Source organism: Mirounga angustirostris, unplaced genomic scaffold (genome assembly GCF_029215605.1).
Source record: "Mirounga angustirostris isolate CCGP_5_RB_7025 unplaced genomic scaffold, mMirAng1.0.hap1 SCAF_15, whole genome shotgun sequence".
NCBI lineage: Eukaryota > Metazoa > Chordata > Mammalia > Carnivora > Phocidae > Mirounga > Mirounga angustirostris.
This window is the reverse complement of record NW_026991723.1, coordinates 16,977,862-17,001,298: the sequence shown is the minus strand read 5'-3', so window position 1 is coordinate 17,001,298 and position 23,437 is coordinate 16,977,862. Positions and strand designations below refer to the sequence as shown.

At 44.6% G+C, this 23,437-nt stretch overlaps 2 protein-coding genes across 6 annotated transcripts in view; one reads left to right on the top strand and one right to left on the bottom strand.

Annotated features, from left to right (window-relative positions):
* The window catches only part of OSTF1 (osteoclast stimulating factor 1), a 52,851-nt gene extending 32,178 nt beyond the window's left edge, over nt 1–20,673 (bottom strand). The window contains exon 1 of one of the 2 annotated variants that reach the window (XM_064579132.1): nt 20,396–20,673. In XM_064579132.1, the coding sequence (XP_064435202.1) occupies nt 20,396–20,429 (34 nt within the window). In that variant the 5' untranslated portion in view covers nt 20,430–20,673. The remainder of the gene's footprint in view (nt 1–20,395) is intronic. The other variant, XM_045882266.3, reaches the window with a different exon arrangement.
* Nucleotides 20,674–20,894: 221 nt separating this feature from the next.
* Nucleotides 20,895–23,437, top strand: part of NMRK1 (nicotinamide riboside kinase 1) — a 39,116-nt gene continuing 36,573 nt past the window's right edge. For 2 of the 4 annotated variants that reach the window (XR_010407606.1, XM_045882261.3), the window contains exon 1: nt 20,898–21,123. The gene's annotated coding sequence lies outside the window, so the exon portion shown is untranslated. Of the gene's footprint in view, nt 21,124–23,437 lie in introns of all 4 variants that reach the window. The other 2 variants (XM_064579134.1, XM_064579133.1) reach the window with 2 other exon arrangements.

Genomic DNA, 23,437 nt, shown 5'->3' with positions numbered 1-23,437 from the left:
ATAAATACTTGGGAGTGTGACTAAGCCACTGATTTTTTTAACTGTATCTTTTGTGACTGTCCAACTTAGAATGTTCATAACTCAAAGGAAGTGGAAGATTTCTTTGCATTTTGACTTATACTACACATTGACCATCAGGCCACTCTTTGAGGCTATTACGTGAGGGAACATTCTCTCTCTGTGCGAAGCTATAGGAAACACTTTCACCTCCACGATCCTATTTATTGGCTAATACTGGGACATTAGCCTCGGGAGGCTCCCTTTGAATCCATAGATTATAAAAGTTCTGGGCCTTAATTTATTCAATTCTCAAACCTGAGTCCAACAGAAATGAAAGAATGCCAAAGAAACAGCCAGGGGATAGGAAAGAACTGCATAAAGATGAAAAACAGATGACTTTCATGATTACAGCTTACCAACCCCGGATAGTCTCTCAAGAGAATAACAATTAATGGTAGGTAATTCACTGAGCATCTTTACATCATATTTAATTTAACTGTTCTGTAGGTGCATGGGTTCGCACAGAGCAGTAAAGGGAAGAAATCAGGGTACGCTGGGTTTCTATCGTATTGTCCTCGCAAACATCTAAAAAAATATTAGTAAACATCATCATGAATCATCAAGAGCAGGCACTGATCAATTGCAAATATATTTAAAGAAGGCAGATTCACAAACATAAAATTGTGGTGTTCTTGGGTGGGCAGGGAGGCTAAATCAGATGTCTTCTCCGGGCCCCCTCCGCCTTGACCATTTTCTCATGGAAGTCTGGTGACATGTGACAAAGAGAGAACGTGGAACTGAGAAGTACGCATTACCTGAAATCACCCTGGAATTCACCCTGAATGAAGACTGGGAAGGGGCCCAATCTTCTGTCCCATGCTTTCAGGGAATCTTGCGTGAATAGTATTCAGGATTTCAGGCCTCCTGCTGTCAGCAAGATAAGCAGATTCCATTCCCCACCCCCCCACCACCCCCCAGCGCAGCTGGGCCCTGCTGGCTTTTCACTTTGCGGGCTCTTCACCTTGCCAGGCACACCCTTCCCTTTTCTCTGCAAGCCCACCCTGCCGCCACAGAGAAGGGCTGAGCGCGCTAGTCATCAGCCAAACACCTTTGGCCTCTGGAGTGAAGGCCAACCCCAGGGGACAGTAAAGGAATCCTAGTCCACAGCAGTCGAGGCAGATAGCGGGAAGGGGGTCTGGGACAGGGTCCTGTGCAGGCAAAGGGGAAGAGACTTTTCTGAGGTCTGCCAACAGAGTATGCACAGATGCGGTTCTGCGGCCCTGATACTGCACTTAGCAGGGCCTGGAGCGTACAGCTTCTAGAGTATTCTCTGTCGGTGAAGGCACAGAGAAGCTTGTAGAGGGAGCCACGGTGACAGCATTACCAAAGGACCGCTCGCTCTAATGGGTGGACATACCATAAACAGCAGAAGGAATGACTATTCAAAATATCCAAACTTAGTTATATCTGCAACAGATCGTCCACTTCATTTCCATTCTGCTTAAAAACACTGGAAGGCCCAAGACATTTTAGAGGGACTTCATTTAAAATGGCCATCACAGGGGCGCCTGGGTGGCTCGGTCAGTTAAACAGCTGCCTTCGGCTCACGTCATGATCTCAGGGTCCTGGGATCGAGTCCCGCATTGGGCCCCCTGCTCAGCGGGGAGCCTGCTTCTCCCTCTGCCTCTGCCCCCCACTTGTGCTCGCTCTCTCTCTCTCTCTCTCTCTCAAATAATCTTTAAAAAAATTAAAAATTAAAAAAAATAAAATGGCTGTGACAAGTACTACATACCCACTATGATAGTTAAAACAAAAAATACTGGCAATGCTAAGTGTTCAGAAGGATATAGAACAACTGGAATTCTCAGATGGTATCAGTCGGTGTGTAAACTGGTACGATGGCTAGAGAAAATTCTTTGGCAGTGACATTCATTCATTTTTTGGAAGTGTTCACATGCCTCTGACATCTTAAATTCCATTTCTGGGAAAAGAACTTAACTAGGAAACCCTCGTCTCATCCTTTGTGGATCCAAAACACTGCGTACAAAAATGACCCCTCCCGGACGATGTCACTATCCCCAGAGGACAGGGAGTCTCAACATTTTTTAACTGCCCACCATGAAAATAATTTAGTGACTTTCAAAAATATAAAACAGAACAGAAATGACTAGGGTACGGTGCACATGGCAGAAATGATTATGGTTTTGTGAAATTTTTATTTCGTGGGGGACTAGACGGATGGAGAGATTCATATTTATTCTAGCAATTTTACCAAATACACCTTTTGGCATACTGCCAAATGGCCAAATACGAAAATCAATATTTGCCAAAGCCAAACGCTGCTTTACAGAGGGGACTGCTGGGAAACAAGAAAAAATCTGAAATGTTATTTAAAAAATGCATTATGATTACAATTTTATTATTAAAAATTCTGGCAGACCCATTTTAAACGTTTGACAGAAAGGGCAGGAACCATAATTCCTCAGCATGACCAACTGTAGCCTGATGAGACTTTTGCAAAACTAAATAAATGCTCTAAAAATTAGGTCTGTGTAAAAGCAAGATCTTTTGGTGCCAGCATCGCTGGTGCCTCTGAGGATTCTGCCAGGGAGTTAGCAAGCCTTCCTTCCTCCCTGACAGAAACAGAGTGAGGTCAAGACTTCCCTCCTCTTCACCTCCTGGGCCTGAAGACTTGCTTAATGCTGATGGTGCAATTTCACCGAAGCCTATCCCACAAAGAAGACAACGGTTTCCCCCAAAATATTAGCAACTGTCCTCTCTCAATGTTAATGCTCAATCTACACCTATAATTTTTAATATCTATATCTTCATTTTTAGACATATAGAATTCACTGCCTCACCATCATCAATTTTTGCAGTATTTTATTTTCCAATAAAAAATATACATTGATACTTTCAGTTGACTGAATCTCCATATGCAAAGCATAAAAGGGGATAAAAAAAAAGTATAAAAGGGGACACGGCAACAGTTACATTTAGAGTATTTACCTGTTTTTCAAAGTGAATATTACAGTAATAAATGCAAATGGTATGCCCTGTTTGCATTACTGTTGCCACCTCATGGTTAGCCAGGAGGGTTATCTATGCAATCTACAGTCCTTGTTCAAGTACAAGTCTAGGTGTGCCAGAATCAACAATAAAGTAAGGCATTCCACCATTTGACCAGTGAGCCGAAGCCGACTGGCAGATTTAGGAAGAAATTTGAGGCTAAGGTGAACTTCATGGTCTAGTGTGTGTGTGTGTGGGTGTGTGTGTATACTTCTGTATGTATCAGACGATTAAATAAAATACGTATCTTCCTGAAGATCAAAGTCAAAAAAAAGTTTGAAAGTGACCCCCTCTACACTATCTGATCAAATTAGGGATTTATACAGGACTCTGTAAAGAGTGAGTGCTATTCCCTCTACTTTGTGGGTTTCAAGATTCAGCTAGCATATAAAAACTAATATTCTCCCATCTGCCCCAGAGAGTTCAAACCAATATAGGAGTTTTTGAAAAGAAAGAAGAGGAAGAGGGCGCCTGGGTGGCTCAGTTGGTTGGGCGACTGCCTTCGGCTCAGGTCATGATTCCGGGGTCCTGGGATCGAGTCCCGCATCGGGCTCCCTGCTCCGCGGGAAGCCTGCTTCTCCCTCTCCCACTCGCCCTGCTTGTGTTCCCTCTCTCGCTGTGTCTCTCTCTGTCAAATAAATAAATAAAATCTTTAAAAAAAAAAAAAGAAAGAAAGAAGAGGAAGAGAATTATTTTAACAAGGGAGCATCATGGAAAAACAAGAATTTACCATATACACCCGAGTTCTCATATTTGTCTAAGAGAATGCAGGGAATATCACTTCTTCATTTATGCCCTGAGGGTATGAAAAACCTGTCACCCACCTTCGAATATTCTCTGGGCAAATAAAAATATTAATGTTATTTCTATTAAACATATTTAAATTATTCTATTAAACATGCATGATGAAACAGGATGTTTCCTGCTCAAAAACAAAACACTGGGAGTCTATGTGATAGCATCTAAGAGTCAAGGCCATCATTTTGACTGTGCGGTAAGAGGAAACAGCTGTGCTCTGTTGGGCCAACACAGGCTCCCCTGGGCTTTGTGGATTCCAACGCCCATAAATGAGGTGGTTAGCTCACAACAGGCTTCTGGGTGAAGATCTCTATTCATGGCATTCCACAAAAGCGTACTGCTCTTGAAGATAAAACACAGAGGCTTTCATCCTTGTAGAGAACACCATCTTGTGAGCACAGCAATGTCTAAGAGTTTCCAGTGTAAAAGAGTAAGTCTTCGGGTGCCTGGGTGGCTCAGTCATTAAGCATTTGCCTTTGGCTCAGGTCATGATTCCAGGGTCCTGGGATCGAGCCCCGCATCGGGCTCCCTGCTCCACGGGAAGCCTGCTTCTCCCTCCCCGCTCCCCCTGCTTGTATTCCCCCTCTTGCTGTGTCTCTCTCTGTCAAATAAATAAATAAAATCTTTAAAAAAAAAAAAAAAAGAATAAGTCTCCTCCCTCATACTTATATTCTTGGATTAACGAAATCAAATCCATTGAATCCTATCTGCATATATACCTATAAAGGATACAACTAATAAAAAAGAACATGAACATAATATTTTCATCCCTTACACCTTACATCCCTTACACCAACACCACCTCTTCCTTGCTGCCTCCCCTCATCCAATCCAAAAAAAAAAACCAAACAAACTGAAGAATTTGAAACATGTCTTGATTTCAGCTGCAGGAATGGCAGACTCGTTAAAAACAGTAGCCAGTGTGTTTTCTGACAAGAGGGTTCTGTTTATTAACACTGTGCCTTTCTTATCCATTTTTTCCTTTGCTTAAACTTTTCAGTGCCTTTCAGCAAACCTGGTGACTTTTACGTCTTCAGGAGCCATAACTGCTGGTTATTTTTATTTCCTCTCCATGGTCTAACATAAAAGTCCCAAAGAGCAAAATTTCAAATGACACGCTCATTGTCAACTATGTCTTGACTGGCTAAACATTAGAGAGGGAGCAATGGCCCCCTAGAGACCCTTTACTCCCAGACAAACTGCTTCCAAAGTCACTGAGGAGACCCGCGGGAAAGAATGTTAGAAAAATCTTTATTTCAGTCCTTGGAATTTAACTAAAAAAGGCGACACTGGTCACGCCACTTCCTGCAAAAGGCAAGATGAACCCGGGGGCCAACCCATGACAGCAACAACCGGTTACTGTATGACCCAGGAACTAAGTCGGTTTTGCATTTTTTAATGGTTGGGAGCAAGGGGGAGGATCAAAAAATATTAGTATTTCAAGACACGTGAAAATCATCTGAAATTTAAATTGCAGTGTCCATAAATACAGTTTTATTGGAACAGACCCGTATTTGCACACCGTCTATGTCTGCTTTCACTCTACGATGGCAGAGTTGAATAGTTGCAACAGAAACCATCTGTGACCCACAAAGCCTAAAATATTTCCTAATTGGACCTTTATCGAAGAAAGTCTGCTTCCCCCATCCTCTGGTCCCTTTTCCTGTTGGTAACAAGTCAGACCACAGGAGCACCATAGCATGAAGCATCCAAATCTGCCTCTCACAGACTCCACAAGCACTGTGGTTTCACATCCTATGTGAAATGATTGGTTATCTATACACCCAAAGTTGAAACAGAAGATCCTGACACTAAAATCTTTCATCCAAAATGGTATTACCCATCTAAACCCATGTTTATGGGACACCTACCATGTGCCAGGCACCATACAAAGTGCTGATTTACCCCAACTCATTTAATCCTCAAAGTGTAATCCTGGGCTGTAAATACTTTATGTATTTCGCCCATTTTACAGCTGAGAAAACTGAGGTTAGAGAAGGCAAGTGGCTACTCCAGGTCTACACAGCTAGAAAGGGGACAGAGATAGGATTTAAACCCAGGCCGTCTGACTGCAGAGCTCATGCTCTGAACTCTGGATGTAGCTCAGTAAGATGGGAGCTTTCAATGCCCGCATGCTGGGATTAAGCGAGACGAAACAAATCAATGTACATAAAGCACTGAGTGCTGTTCCTGAGGCATTTTCTGTGCCCACAAGTGTTAGCTGTTATTAATTACTACAAATCTTTAGTTACTTTGGTTTACTTTACTTTACTTTAGTTACTTTCCTTGCGTCTTTATACTCAATAGCAAGACAGCCATTTACCCAAATCCCATTCCTGTGTATCTGAGAATTTAACATTTACAACACCCCAGCAGAGAAATCTTCATGCTTTTGTTAAGCAAACAAAGCACAAAATGTAATATCATACCTCTTAGGGACTATTCAAGGATTCAATGTGAGTTTTAAACTGTCATTTTTGAACCCTATAGCTATTGTCTTTAATCTGCTCAAGCTCTTGTCTTTAATCTGCTCAAGCCACAGTAACAAAATGCCACAGACTGGGTGGTCTAAACAACAAGACATTAATTTCTCACAGTTCTGGAGGCTGAGAAGTCCAACATCAAGATACTACCCAATTTGGTTTCTGGTGAGAACCCTCTTCCTGGCACGCAGATGGCGGGCTGCCCACCGTGTGCTCACATGGCCTTTCCTTGTGTGCAAGGACACAGAGAGATTCTCTCTTAGGAAATCACTAACCCCACCATGTGGGCCCCACCTTCATGACTTACTCTAAACCTAAATGCTTCCCCAAGGCCCATCTCCAAATACCACCACACTGGGGTTTAGGGCTTTGACATACGAACTTTGGGGGCACATAAACATTCAGCCCACAACAGCTATGAACATAGAATTACAGAAAAAAGAGAACATGTAAATGTGTACACATGTTGGAACACAGGTCCAACAATAATAATAAAAGGTTTATCGTGACCTTTAAAAATCAGCTTTTTGGGGGGCTTCTGGGGAGTCTGCTTGAGATTCTCTCCCTCTCCTTCTGCCCCTCTCCCAGTCGCAGAGCACACACACACCCCTTTTTCTCTCTCTCTCTTAAAAAAAAAAAAATCAGCTCTTTGGGGATACGCTTGTGCTTTATTTAGTGTTACATAAAAAAGGCTGGTGGTAATACTACATTTATGATCACCTGTACAAAACAAAAATATGTATGGAAGAAACAGTAGAAGAAAATAATATCAAAATGCTAACAGTTACTTTGGGTGATACAACTATGAGCCATGTTCATTTTCTCCCTTTATTTTCTCTGTTCACAAAGAATAAGAATCCCATATTATTATCGGGAAAACATGTTTTCTTTTAATGCCCTATTGAAGCATAACTTACATGTTATTTGTATTCTATCAGCAGGGTATTTTTTATTTTTTTATATTTTAAAGATTTTTATTTATTTGAGAGAGCGTGCACACATGAGCTGGGGGGGGAGGAGGTGTGCACTGAGCACTGAGCCAGAGGTGGGGCTCGATCTCACGACCCTGAGATCATGACCCGAGACAAAACCAAGAGTCTGAGGCTTTAACCGACTGAGCCACCCAGGCGCCCCAACAGGATTTGTTTTTTAGTATGAGTCCTCTTTGTCTCCTTGATGTCACCGCCCCCCCCCCCCCCCCCCACACACACACATCACTGGAGAGACAAGCAAACACAATGCTAACTGTGGTTAGAGGAGAATACAGGTGGCCGGAAACGTACATCCCGCTGACAGTGGGGAGACTCGTAGGTCAGGGCAGGCTCTACCAGAGGTGACATCCATTTTGTTTCTGGAAGGATAAGAGGAGTTGCCAATGAAAGAGGGTCTGGGTAGACCCAGTATATGGACACAGAGGGCTGGAGACCAGGATGAATGGTGGAGGAAACATCAAGGAGATCCACGTACCTGAGGCCAGGTGGGAGAAACGCCGACTGGGGACATTAGCACAGACAGGGCAGAGGTTTCTCAAATGTTTCTGAGACCCACGTTAAGAAATACATTGTACATCAGAGCTCAGGAAACACACACACAACGAAAAAATGTTTCACAAAAAAATACTTATCCTTACTTTTGAGTGATTCTCTCTAAAATTTTCTATTCTTGCTCTATTCTCTTTCCTTCTTTCTTATTAAGATGCTAGTCATGACAGGGGCGCCTGGGTGGTTCAGTCGGTTAAACATCTGACTCTTGGATTTGGCTCAGGTCATGATCTCAGGGTTGTGAGATCGAGTCCCCGTGAAGGGCTCTGTGTTCATTGGAGAGTTAGCTTGAGATTCTCTCCCTCTCCTTCAGTCCCCCCCCCACCCCGTGCTCATTCTTGTGCTCTCTCTCTCCAAAATAAATAAATCTAAAAAAAAAAAAAAAGATGCTAGTCGTGACAAACTATACAGACTTCATGACCTACCACTGGGTCAGCACTCACAGTCTGAAAAAACACGAGACCAGAGCATTTAATATATGTGTGTAACCACTGTCCAGAGACCAAATGGAAATTTATTCAGATTTAGGTATCTGGTACTCTTGGCAATAATGAAACACTCTCAGAATACAAAATATTAAAAATGGCCTTGGAAATTATTTTTCATTCAAAAGAATTTTTTTTTATTTGAGCAAATAATAAATGGACAAGCTTAAAACTTAGACTTCATGAACGCCCAATTCATTGGAAAATTACAGTTGTACTTAGAGGAGATAAAAGGTTGCCAAAAAAAAAAAAGGCCTTGGTCTTAGCCCTCTAATAAAGACTCATGTTAGCAAGACAACAGGATGATAAAAATGTCTCCTTTATTTAAAACAGAACCCCTTTAAAACCTGATAGAGGGACAAAGATATACACTGTATCTAAGAACAAAAAAAAGAAAATCTCTAGAGATATAGACCCAAGCTTAAACAAGGTGCTTACTTGAAGCTTACCTGATAGACATACAGGGGCCAGAGCTGTAGCTGAGGGCATTTTTCGATTTCTAGTCAACACAAGAACTCTCGTATAACAATACAAACTCTGGATGAATGAGAAATAATATCAAACACAGCAGGAAAAACTTAGTAGAGAGCAAGGAATAAGCAATAACCTTGAAACTGAGCTCCTCTCCATTCAGGAAACAAAAGGATTCAAATTTTCTTCGGCAGCACATACAAGAAACTCTGCCAAAACGCATATCCAAAATTACAACAGAACCATCTATAGGAAACCAACAAAAGGTCTACGACAGTTACTTCTTCCAACATCATCTACTTACTAAGACAACAGCCTTTAAACGAAATTATTTCCCTAATTTCATCTTCTCTCAAGACACACAACGGTACCCCTTCACAAGGCTCACTAAGTGCTCCTAAGGGTTGAGTTCCAGATCATGAAAGTGGTGAGCCTCACTTGGTGGCCCTGGAAACATTGGCCAGGACACCCTGGTGGGAGATCTGCCCACCCGCCATCCCAGGGCCACACATGGCACCTTGCTGAAGGCTTGGCCCAGGCAAGGGGATACCCCAGGTGATCCATGCCTCCTCCCAACTTGCCTGGTCCCCAAAGTCCAGAATGTTTATGGAAATGAGGGTATAGATAGAGGTCTGGAGGTCTGGGAAGACCCAAAGAGTCCAAGTGACTCCCAGAAAAGGCCAGGGGAGAATGTTAAACCCAAAGAAATGTTCAGGTATTTTCCCAAACCAGAATCAGCCCTTGGGGAGGAGGAAGAAGGAAGCTGAGAGAGAATGGAGTTGGATTTCCCCTAGAGAGTGGCAAGGCAGGACAAATGAAAAGCTGTGGTTTTCTAGGGCTTTAATTAAAACAGGGTAATTACAGGACCATTCTTATGAAAATCTCCCTTCCTCTCAAGGCCTGGGAGGGAGCCCATGATAGCACTCCCCAGGGTCATATACTTAGACTCAGCGACTAACCTCAGCAGCTCTAAGACATACAGCACCTTTCACACCCACTCCTGGGGCTGCAACGTGCTCCCGGATTTTGTGTGTGTTGTTAACTCTTTTTCATTAATGGATGCCCAGAAGATCATTTATCATTTTATGAACATGGGGTCATCGGTCGGGGGAAGGCAGGGGACTGAGACACTGGAATTTGTCCTAAAATGTCTAGGAACACCCCTGCCCCTTCCCAAACCCTTGAGTCTGAAGAAACATTTGCTGTTTACAATGTGGATGGGATGACAGTGAAAATCACCTCTGTCCACAGGGACAGAAGAGGGAAAATCCAATGCTCTCCAGGACAGTGGCTTCCCACCAATATGAAGCAGCTGTGTAAATTGCAGGCTTTCATAATAATTACTAGGAATTTGCTCTTCTTTGGTACCCCTGTCCAGCTGCAGAAGTAAGCAACCTGCCTTAGCTCATCATCTGTTCCAACAAATTGCAGTTCTTTACCTATGGTCTTAAGACATTTGGCAGAAAATTAACACTCAATTTTTAATTACAAACAGAGGTTTTTTTTTTTTGAGTTCTAAAATTATAGCAATAACATTTATTCCCATCAGTACAATGCTACATTCGTAAATTTGTCATTATATCCCTATGAGTATATAAATGTTATTTTCTTAAAAAAAAAAAAAAAAAGAGGGGCACCTGGGTGGCACAGTTGGTTAAGCAACCAACTCTTGGTTTCAGGTCAGGGTCGTGACATCAAACCCCACCTGGGGCTCCACGCTGCGCATGGAGGCTGCCTGAGATTTGTCTCTCCCTCTCCCTCTGCCCCTCCCACTCGTGTGTGTGAACTCGCCCTCTCTCTCCCTCTCTCTCTCTCAGATAAATTAAAAAAAAAAAAAAAGCTTCTGGTTTCTGTGTGAGCCCTATATAACTTACAAAGTGATGGGTGGGCTTAGAACCACTCTCTTAGAGAAAGAATTGTCCCTCTTTCAGAAAGAAGCTCTGAAACCCTCCTTCCTGGAATGAAATATAAGAATTTCTACAAAGCAAGCTCTAAACTTGAATCCATGGCTTAAAACGGTCAACTCCAAAACAGACAGGAAAAAGTAAGATGGGAGAATAATATTTTGCAGAGACTTAATTTCAAAAAACTAGCAGAATATATATATTCTTAGACCTCAAATCTACAGATTTGATGTTACTGAGTTACAGTTAACTTTGTATGTTTTCCAAACATTTAAAAATCCTCAACATCCACCTGGGTGGCTCAATCATTAAGTGTCTGCCTTCGGCTCAGGTCATGATCCCGGGGTCCTGGGATCGAGCCCCACATTGGGCTCCCTGCTCCGCGGGGAAGCCTGCTTCTCCCTCTCCTACTCCCCCTGCTTGTGTTCCCTCTCTCACTGTGTCTCTCTCTGTCAAATAAATAAATAAAATCTTAAAAAAAAAAAAAGAAAAAAGGCCTCAACATCTCAACAGCCGTTCATGAGTGACCACATTTTTTTTTTCAAGGGTCCAACTGGAGTCTCACGGGACACATTTCTGCAGGGCCACCTGAGGTTATCTTCCTCTAGGGAAACTGCAAAAAGAACAAAACAACACACAAACAAAAACAAACTCCACTGTCCTGTGTAGTTAGTCTAAGTGAAATCAGATCAGGTGGGATGCCTGGATGGCTCAGTGGGTAATGCGTCTGACTCTTGATTTTGGCTCAGGTCATGATCTCAGGGGTCATGATCTTGGGGTCGTGAGAGGGAGCCCCGCAATGGGCTCGGCACTCAGTGGGGAGTCTGCTTGAGATTCTCTTCCTCTGCCTCTGTCCCGCCCCCTGCTCATGCTCTCTCTCTCTCTCAACCTCTCTCAAATAAATAAAATTAAAAAAAAAAAAAAAGAGTAGACACAGACCCACACTAATCTTTGGGTCACAGTAAGTCAGAAAGGCACAGGTGTATTAGCCAAAGGTCCCCGTGATATGGAGCATGCACCCAAGAAGGGAAAAAGCAGGCCAGTGACAAGGACTCAGGATGGACTAAGGAGCAGATTTCCTAGTGCCAGTAAACAAAAAGAGTGCTAGACCAGATGTCAAGACACAGGAGAGACCTCACACTGAGCAAAAATCAGAAAATGGGCAGGAGCCCATTGTGGAGAATAGAGCTCCTACCAAGCCAGTGTCAAGTGCTAGGCACCCTTCAGAGCCCCAAAACTTAAGTACAGAATTGGTCCTCGAGAGTAGGAAGGCATTAGGCAAGGACTAGAGGCAGCCCTGTCGAGGGGACAGGCTCCCTGAAAGAGGAAGTGAGCAAGCTCCCTAAGCAGCGACTCCCACTTCATGGTTCAGCTTAAAGAAGGCCCAGGTCCCAGTGGGCAGCTGCTGCTTGGTCTGGTTTAGAACCTGAGTGCAGAGGAATCAAAGAGAATGATTTATTCCCTAACAGAAAAATAAGGTTGAGAACAATGTCAACTTTGACGCACCATTCAGAGAATGAACTCTGGAGGGACAGGTTTCTGTTTCAGTGCTCCACAGCCAGCTTCCTTACCTAAAAAAAAAAAAAACCCAGCAAGAATACCTTCTGCTCCTGGGGTTACTATCGACAAACTTGCACTGACTCATCAAAACAACAGGCCCATATGCAGCCACAGAATCCTGCCAACCTGCGTAGGCAACATTTTAGAGATCGTCTTAAGACTCTGGTTTTTTCAATCAAGGAAGTCTAAGACTCTCTGGAACCTTCCAAATCCGGAGTCTGAGACCCCTGAGAACTGTGGCAAAAGGCCAGAGGGGCTTCTCTCAGCCTGGCCACCCCTACCCATGCTGGGAGAGCTGGGACTTGGAGGCGGGTCCTCCCCAAGTAATGGATTAGGTCAGGAGGTTCCTGGAAGACACAGCCACTCCAGAATACTCTCCAGGCGGAAGTCATTTCTCTGTCTGATGCAAGTGAGTTGATTTAAGTCTCTCCTCCTCCATGAGGGAATCCCTCAATAGAATCCACAAGTTTCCCAGAACCAAGCCAAACCCCTGGAGTGGAGGGATGCCAGAAAGACCTGCCTTCAGATTCTTGTAAGGGGCCTGGGACAGACCCTCCAGCAGGAGGGTCTTAATTTAAATTCAAATCACCTCAGGCTCCCTGGAAATCAGGAGCAAGAGACTAGGAAAGGACTCCTGTTCAGTGCACTCTTTAGTCCCAAGAATATTAAATCTAAGTAGTTTATCAAATTCTAAGGGATGCTAATGAGTTTTAAAATCCCACGCTAATCAAAATGCACAAATACAAAACTCTTCCCCCCCAACTCCTACCCCAAGAGCAAGATGAGGAATTTGCCTTTGTGACTTTCTAAAAATTCTACAGATGCCCAAACGTAAAGCGGGAAATGACAAGCGAGAATCCATTAAGAGGAAGTGGCCACAGCAGTCCCAGCAGTGACTGAAGTGACTTTAAGCCGTGACCTTCTTTAACACACGGCTGCCCCCTAAACACCACAGTTATTGTTAACGTCCTGACAAACGGATACGCAGATGCGAACACAGAGGACCAACATGCTGGCACTCAAAGTCTCACTTTCTGCATGCAAAGTACGGTTTTCCACAAACTATTACGCTAGGCAAATGGCCTTCTCTTTAATTCGGAAGAAATTTCTCCAGGTCACAGCTTCCATGTGTGACTACCACGTTTCTCTGGCTTCTCTGAGGCAAATGAAGATAAGAGGACATCAAGTTATCTCATTTTGCCCCAAGTGACCTCATTTTGCCCGAGTTAAATGACGGTCCCCCCCTCTTTTGCCTACAAACTCTGACACAGCATTCCAGATCCTGTTTAAATTCCCCCTCTTAGGTGACACCCTCCCAGCTTCCTCAAACTCTCTGCCTTGGACTGCCCAGCCTTTTGATTCCCATCTGCTACCACATGCACTACAAAGTTTCTGTTTAAAGCATGCTCACGCATTTTTTGGTAGGAAGGTCAACCGGTAAAACCCTTTTTGGAGAGCATTTTGGAAATGTCTATGAAAATGACAATGCACGTACCCTCTGATACAACAATCCCACTGCCAGGACTTTCTCTTGTGGATTTACTCCCACCCAAGTAAGCAACAGGCTGTTGTAACTATCTCAATGTGGAAATAATCTAAATGTGCATTAATGTGGGTTTGAATTAATAGATACAAAGGACTATCACACCTCGTTCAAAAGAATAGGGGGAGCTCTCTGAGTACTGTTATCTGTAATTTTTCCCCCAAACTCCTTCAATATATTTGATTATCTTTTTTTGCAGCTTTTTTGAAAATTTTTTTAAAGACTTTATTTATTTTGGGGAGAGAGAAAGAGGAGAGAGCTGAAGCAGGGGGGAGGGGCAGAGGGAGAAGCAGACTCCCCGCTGAGCAAGGAGCCCAATCCCAGGACCGATCGCAGGACGGATCCCAGGACCCCGAGATCATAACCTGAGCCAAAGGCAGACGCTTAACCAACTGAACCCACCCAGGCGCCCAGCTTTTTTGAAGTATTGACGAACTGATAGAAAATCTTAACGTGTCGGCTCTCATCAGCCCACTGAAAGTTTATTTCTCCATCCCTCTCCTTCCCTCCCTCTGTCCCTCTCTCTCTCTCATGTATTCTCTCTTCCCCTGAGCATTAAGCAATTGAGTACAACTTTGGCAATGGAATTTTCACTGGACATGAGGTAAAGGGGATCAGAATATGCCACCCCAAAATATGCTACTTGGTATAAGAATTATTTTGAGCTGAAGGCAACTGAGAAAAAGCAGACACAGAAGAACTCTCTGCCCTCCCCTCACTTGCCTAAAAGTAGGGCATAAATTCCCCTTGTGAAGGAGTTCTGCCCCCATACAAGAAAGAGAACAACTCTTAATTTCAGATAGAGATGCCACCCAAATGTGTCTGCATAAAGAAACCTTACTAAAATAACCCTCATCTTTGACTTGTTTCCCCATATATTTACCTTCCCACAATTTACTGCCCCTAGAAAACAAAACCTCTCTTTCCTTTGTCTAGTCACTTCTCCACAATGTATCACCCTTTGTTAAAATGGCCCTTAAGGTTCCAAATCTACCCCTTCTTTGGATTTTCACCGCTTTTCTGCATAGCCCTGTGCAGGTAAACCTGAAAACCTCAATTAAATTTGTATGCCTTTTCTTCCTGTTAATCTGATTTTGTGTCAGCTTAATTTGCAGGACCCAGATACAGAACATAAGAGGGTAGAGGAAAGGTTTTTTTCCCCTCCCTTACACAGGTGTGTCACAAAAGCTTACGGCACTAGTCACACTGGAGTCAAGCTGTGTGAATGTTGAAACACAAGAGGGAGGGGACCCCACTATTTCCAGAACTAGTACTGATGGATACTGCCTCCAGCCTATGCTGCTTTATAGTGAAGCTATAAGATGTACCCATCCATGGCCTACCCCACCTTCTTCCAGACAAAGACTTTGTTATGTATCAAGACTTTGTATTTATTTGCCAAGAATAAAAAGTTTAGTTGCTGCAAAGTTACAAGAAAACAAAAGGTTATTCTACTCTCAAAAAGTGTCTAATAGTCTAATACAGATGCATTGAAAGAGGGGAGTTATACAACACAATTACAAATAATACAAATGCATAAGTTAATAAAGGTGACTGCCCAACAAAAGCCAGTCCAATCTAATGGAATCTTCAAAGATTTCTCTGCCTAAAAAGCATAGCTTCCACTTAAAGCTTGTGTTCCCTTCCCAGGTCAAACCAACCACTTCCTAGCTCTGAGACCTTAAGTGGTTTACTTAACCTCACTAAGGCCTATTTCACCCATAAAATGGGGATATTAGGACCCACCTCATAGGGAAGTTAGAGTAATTAAATGAGATGGAGCATATAAAGGGCTTCACACAGTACCTGACTCTTACGGCCAAATAAATGTTAATTATTACTATTATAATCATCATCATCATCATTCTGGAATTTTCAAAATGCTTCCCAAACTTTATTCTGCCACCAGGAATAAATGGAGCATGAAGTTTATGAAGGACATTATCCATATGCATATTTCCAGCCAACCCCATACTCTCACCTTTGACTAATTCATTTATTCAGAGGGAAAAAAAATACACAAAAGCTCAGATCATTTTAGATGAAGCCTTTTTTCCTCTCATCAATGTTATATAAGCAGCATATGGGTGACATCTTTGAAGTTTATGATGTTTTTACTGTAAATACAAAAGAACCCAAAATACTGACATTTGCTTCTTCAAAGTCCCATGAATTTATTTTCCTAAGACACATAAAATATTTAGGCTGCTTTACTTCCACCACCAAAATCAATAAGCCGCTTGAAAGAACTGGTCAAGGTCAGACATCAGGCTTCCAACTACAGTGGAGGGTTATCAAACCGGCTTAGAATGAGATGATTCTAGTCCAAATCTCACTCAATATCCTTTGGCCCATCTTCACAGAATAAAGTCTCAGAATAAAGTCTCCTCTAAAACAAAGTTTTTGTGAGAACACAAGTTGTCATCTACACTCTGACAAGCTCAGCAAGTTCACCCTAATTGAACTACAAGGCTCGGGAGGGTGGCTGACAAGAACCAGAGAGGCCGCATCCGTCCCGAAGAAGTAGGAGGGTCCCCTGAAGAATGAGCTGAAGACCATGAAACGTGACACTTTTTAGCAGACTGAGCACCTTGGTGGCACATCTAACAATGAGAGGGGAGAGTTTCAATGACAGACATAGAGTGGCCAAAAGTGACCCTATAAAAAGATATCAGTAAGCAAGGAAAGGTCAAAATGTGACAAGTGATTTTTCAAGCAGAGCGTAGGCAACAGTGTACCCACGGTAGGAAACAAGCCAATCAACAGCAAAACACTTAAAATTGAAACTGAGACACCATTCTGAGGATAATTGTTAGTATTTTCTTTTTTTAATGAAATGGATTTGACAAAGAAAAATGACACCTGAGAGAAAACAGTGATTATCAGTAGATAGGTAGGGATGATATGTATATTTTTATATATTTTTTCTGTATGTATTTTCTAAATTTCCTATAATAAAAAATATACTACGAGGTTTGGAGAAGAAAGGAAGAAAGAAGGAAAATATACTACTTTTATTTTTAATTACGAGGTTTTTCCTTACAAAATGGGTAAGATCAGCATCCAACTACAGATACGGGTCAATTTAAGATATTATCTATAGATATCTAAATCTCCCTCATCAGACTCGATACTTTCATGGACGAGACCTTATTGTATTGCGCCTGGGAACCCCAATGTCTACCACAAGGCCTAAAATAATTAGCTGCATATATTAAGAAATGTTTAGCAAATGATTTCTGGATGTGGCTACAAACCCAAAGTCTGGTATAACCTCAGGAAGGTGCAAGAGCAAACAGTCTTTTTATGGGATATATGCCAATCATCCCAATAGATACATTACCCACATTATAGCTTAATGTCCCTTGCTACTCAAATTTTCCATTAAGTCCTTTGTCCTCCCTCGCCTAGCTTCCTTCCCTTCAGCACTCCTATGGAATTGAACGATGCTGTCTTGCCGGGGTCTTGCTCTGCACGAAGCTATAGGGACCACCACTATGATGTCCCGCTTGTGTTTCTTACAGAGATGTGCAGTCCACTCCAACACTTTGAGAGAACCCATGCGAAGTTTATTTCAGATCTCAGTGCCATTAAAAACTCTTCTCTGAGAAAGTAACACATTTTATTTTTATGAACAGTAGGAATCTTATAATTGATCTTTTTTACCTTTATGCTGGAAGCCGAGAGTCAAATCTATAGCCACCCTTTAGAAACTTGGGCGGACCTTAGGACACACGTGTCCTTTCCTCTGGTTTCCTCTTATTCTTATTCTTCCCTCCCTCTATATGGCTCTTTCCCTTCCTTCCCTTTCCTTCTTTCCTTCCTTCCTTCCTTCCTTAACTGTCATCTGGGATGAGGCCCTGTATAAACAAACCAAGAAACCAAAAGTTAAATACAACCCGCAAGCCCCAATTCCAAGCTGCTTCAGACATTTTTCACCCATGAATCCTGCCTGCAGGACAAAAAAGTAAAGCTCACTCCCCTCACTGCTACCAACCAGGGGGTGACCTTTATGTGCATCTGTGAGTGGAAGATCTGACGGAGGACAAGAGGCACTTTCCTTTCCACTTCCACCCCCCAGCTCTAAAATACACAAGACCACGCACGTGAATGGTGCACGGTGATGTAAGGCAGAATAGCATTATGAGTAAGAACGCAGATTCTTAAATCAGACTACCTGGGTGCTACTCCTACCTGCTCCTCCCTACCTTTCTGTGCCTTGCCTTAATTTCCCAACCCGTGCAATGGGAACAATAATGGTACTAACCTCACAGGGTTGTTGTGAGGAGCAAATGAGTTAATACATGTAAAGTGATTATATCAGTGCCCGGCACACAGTAAATGTGGACCAGTACTATAATAGGACAGTTTTGTTTTCTTTTTTTTCTTTTCTTTTCTTTTTTTTTAATGTTTTATTTATTCATGAGAGTCAGAGAGAGAGAGGCAGAGGCAGAGGGAGAAGGAGGCTCCCCGCCTAGCAGGGAGCCCGATGCGGGACTCGATCCCAGGACCCCGGGATCATGACCCGAGCCGAAGGCAGACGCTTAACCATCTGAGCCACCCAGGCGCCCGACAGTTTTCTTTTCAATTAAGCCAGGCCACCCAATGTTTCAAGTCGGATTGAAAGTAATACTTGTCGGGGCGCCTGGGTGGCTCAGTTGGTTAAGCAACTGCCTTCAGCTCAGGTCATGATCCTGGAGTCCCAGGATGGAGTCCCGCATCGGGCTCCCTGCTCGGCGAGGAGCCTGCTTCTCCCTCTAACCCTGCCCCCTCTCATGTACTCTCTCATTCTCGCTCTCTCAAATGAATAAATAAATCTTTAAAAAAAAAAAAAAGAAAGTAATACTTCTCATTGTAAATTCATAAACTAACAAGCCGATTTCTATGCTGACCTTGAGTTTGGATCTCATTTATAAATCAGTGTGGAGTCAAAGCTGTCCCTAAAATGGCAGATATTTTCAACCCTTTGCTTTCTGATTTGCTGAAGAGAAGGAGAAAGCGGTGTCCAACCACGAAAATGGTTTCTGGGAGCGTATCCCCAACTAGTAACAGTATGATCCTTCAACCAAACTGGTATATACATGAGTACTCATGTACACACTTGCACACCGCAGTCAATGTTCCTCCACCTGCAGCACAGACATCACTTAAAGTCTCGAGAGATGAAAAACCTCTTGAATAACTAACTTCTCAGGACATTCTTTAAAATAAAGGACTTCGTTTAGCCAGCAAAGAACAACTCTGTTTTGTTGGATGCTTGAGATCTGATTTACATCTGAATTTAGAAAGCTGCTACCTCCTACACGTGCACTTAAAATGCAAACTCTTCATCAGATTCCACTTATAAAGAAGCACAGAACCCAATACTAGCCACACCCCATCTTTGCTCACAGCAAAACCAACGTCCCAGCAACTTCCTTCACACCCAGCCCACCCAAAAAATGTAAGTCCTCAGTGAATGACTGTCACATATATGTACATAATTTTCATATAAAATGATTTAAAACCACCACTGTATGATGGCAAAGAAAGAAAACTACGTAATCATGAAAGGTGTAGTGCCTGCAACCAAGGTTACTTCGAAATTTGATGTAAATGGATACATTTCTGCTCGTGCTATACTGAAGTTACAGGAGATTGGAAGAAAACGCCCCAGAGCGTTATCAAAGCCATTTATCTTCCACTTCCTACGTTTCCCGTAATTACTCACCAATGAATGCACGAGTTTGTTACAGTACTGAATTGAAATACGTCAGTCCCTTTTACATTCTCGTGTCTCCCAATCACAGAAAATATGCTAAGAATAGAATCAAAAATGAACAGACTATCGGCCAAGAACAGCGCTTTGAGGGATTCAGTAATCCAGTTGAACACGGCAAAATCACTGGGGAAGGGGAAGCAAAGGACTTGTACTGAATGATAAAGTGACACTCCCGAAGAGCAAGAGCCGAGATTACTCTGCCGCAGCCTAGATTTTTCTCGCCGCGAGCGCGCGTACAGTTTTCCCAAATCCTTTTCCCAAGATCCCGAGGGTAATTTCAAACGCGGCGCCTCTCCAAAGTCCCATAGGAGACTCGCTCACCCACCCCACCCTGCAAACAGCGCACTTCCCGTTCGCTCTGGCCGGTCGAGAACTTGAACTTGACACTGACACACACGGGGAAAAAAAAAAAAAAAAAGAGGAAGTAGCCGAAAGACCATTTCAAAGCATATATCTATCTTCCCCCCTAAGGGGATCAGTGTCCCTGTCTTCCAGCCAAGCCTCAATGGGACGTAGCTATCACATCCACTAGAACGTTGCAGCGAACGACAATATTGCAAAGTCGAGGGCGACTCCCCCTTAAAATAAAAAATCCTCGAAATCCTCTTGCTATCCAAAACGATCCCTCCCTGCAGCGAACCAACAAAGCGACCCATCCTGGCGGGTCGGCTCCCGAAAGCGAAGCTCCAGGCCGGGTACGTGCGTGGTCAGCCCTGCAAGTGGCAGGGGAAGCGCAGGGCACCAAGGCGGCCAGAGGAGCCCTGCGAGCGCCTCCCTTACCTGGTTTGACCGGTTTGGGTGGCGGCTTCGACATCGCGCTTCCTGGAGCGGCTGAGCCTCAAGACCACGCACGAAAAGCCGACCGAGCGCCCCGCCAGCCGGCACTCCCGGGACCCCAAAGTTCCTTTTTGGCCGCTTCGCAGCGGTGCGCCTCCGCGGACCCGCGCCCACCCTTGGCCGCCCGACGAGCGGACGCAGGCAGACCGGCTCGGCGCAAAGCCCCGCCCCGCCGCGCGGCCGCCCGAGCCTCCCGAGCGCGCGCCCGGGCGACGAGGAAGTGGCCGCCGTCTCGCCGAGCGCTAATTGGCTCCCGGGCGGGCCGCTTCGGAGCGGCTGGAGCGCGGGCGGCGGCGGCGGCGGAACCAGCCGGGGCCGAGGGAGGGCGCAGCAGGCTCGCGCCGGGGCGGACCCGGCCGCGCGCGCCCCCGACGAGAAAGGGCCGGGCCCCGCGAGGGCGCGCGCGCGCGGCCACGGTCGCCGGCGTCCCGCCCCCCGCCTCGCCCCGCCCCTCCCCGGGGCCGGCGCTCGCTCCGCGTCCCGCCCGGGTGGGTCGGGCCCTTGGGTCGGCGCCCTCTACCTGGGCCGCCTCCGACCCCCTGGGGGCGCGCAGGGAGGGGCTGTGAGCCTCGAGGCCCGCAAGCTTCGGGGGTTGCGGCGGGTCAGCGACGGGCGCGCGTTCGGCCCGCGCTTCCGCCGCTTTGCTGGGGAGGGCTCGAACTGACGCCGCGGTGAGTACCTGCGCGACCCGGCCGCGCGGCGCAGCCTCGCGGAGGCCTGGAGGTGCTCCCGATGTGTGGCTGCGCTGGAGCCTGAGCCCGGTGGCGTCTTGCGAGCCTTGTGGGGACTCGTACCACCCTAAGCGGGCTGATAGGTGGCCTGCCAAGGAGTGTGTGTACGGCGCGGCGTGGTGCTTTTAATGGTCCCCGTAACGATCCTTAAAATGGGAGACTCCCTCCAAGAGATGGAGCGGGCTGTGGAGAGAAGTCACCAGGGTTGGGGTCGGGTCTTGATCCGCACGGGAGGAGGCAAGGTTTCCTTCCACCCGTATTAGGGTGGCCTAACCCAACGACCCGCCTGCCCACTGTTAATGGAACGAACGGCCTGCTAACTGAGCACGGCTTTTACCATTTTAAGTGGTTGAAAAGATACCAAAAGATTTTTGTGGCACGTGGAAATGCTAAGAAATTCCAATGTCGGGGTCCATAAAGTTTTGCTCGAGCACAGCCACGCTCGTTTGCTTATGGACTGCCTGTGGCCGCTTTTCTCTTCACAGCAGAGCTGAGCTGCTGCCCTAAAAGCCTAAAACGTTGACTATCTGGCATTCCACAGAAAAATGCCGACCCCCCGACCTAGCAGATTGATTCTCCAAGGCGAGGCGAGGGCGGGAGCAAACAAGAAATGCAGCGTGCATTCAGTTCGAAATAGCACCGTGTTATAGACCAGCTGTATGTTTGAGGGAAGAAACGTTGAAAAAAAAAACTTTGCATGAGAGTCTATCTAAAATGAAGCTTGAAAGTTTTTGTTAGGGGTCAGTGAAAGATAAAAGTGATTCCACGGGAAAGGGGCATGGGTTGAGGTATTCAGAAATTCTAACCGTGGGAGATTTCTGTTTACTAAAAGAGAGCAAAGTTTAAACAATAGTAGGAAAAGACTTCCCTGGTGTGTGGAAGAAGATAATCAAAATATCTGTTGAATAAAGCAAATGAGTGAGAAGTCCTGAAACATTTCACTGGTATAAAAATACCAGATTGCTCTTTAAAGCACAACAGTTCATTAGCATATTGTCATCCATTTGTATTAGAGAAGTTGCTGTCTTCCTTATAATCTGCTGATTTCTGCACATACCACCTCTGACTATTTTAGTTTAGAGTCCAAAATGTACCCTGCTTAGTAGTGGAATCCATATAATAAGCTCATACAAGTAATGAAAAAAGGACTCGACAACCTATCTTACTTAGGGTAAAAAAAGAAAAAAATGTTCATTTTGGGGTTTGCCCTTGACGATCTTAGTTCTCCTCCCCCTATGCAAATGGAACGCCTGGCACTTATTGGGAGAATAAAGTACATAAATATCCCACAAGATTGGCAGTGGTGTATATTCCAAGTAATCAGACGCCCCGGATTGATGAGACTACAAAGTCCAAACGGTTGTCTCTCTGGAGACATCCAGTGATTGAGTTTGTAGTTGATCAAGCTTGTCTTTGCCTCATGGAGTCTGCTGCATATAGTTGGAGTCTGGCAACTCTTGGTTGCAAGCTTTTTAAGTGTGATTTTAAAATAGTTCTCTAAGAGGGCAACAGGAGATGTAATAGCACAAAGTGGTATGGAGGTAGACAATTCCAGTCCCGAATTTGGAGTTCACCTGGTGCTGCTCTGTGCATCCAACGAGGTTTTTGAAATAAATGACTTCTGGGATTGCTAGGCCCACCCTCACCCCAGCACCTGTCTTGCTTTGGCTTCTCCCAGTTCCCCACCCCTCGCACCACATGGCCACCCGTTTAGGGCCAAGAGACTGTGCCCGACATTTACCCAAACACTGTCTTGGGTAATAGCTCTATTAACTAACTAATATAGAACTGAGGGTTCCTGTTTTGGTAAAAACTTGGATTTACCTGGGAATTCCCTCCTGAACCCAAACAATTTTATAAGTAGGTCCTTGACTCTCTCTCACTCTTCGTTTCGGAATTGCTAGTTTCCACCCAAATAACCCCCTCAAGCATCTTTCCAGTGCCACAACCACACTCGTTATTTGCATGCTATGTAATTGAAACAGTATCCTCCCTGTGTGCACAGATGTGGCATGAAGCAGGGGGACCCTTAGTCCTTGCCATTCAGTGTGCTCAACTATTAATAATACATCAGGGTGCCTGGGTGGCTCAGTTGGTTAAAAGACTGCCTTCGGCTCAGGTCATGATCCTGGAGTCCCGGGATCGAGTCCCACATCGGGCTCCCTGCTCGGCAGGGAGTCTGCTTCTCCCTCTGACCCTCCCCCCTCTCATGTGCTCTCTGTCTCTCATTCTCTCTCTCAAATAAATAAATAAA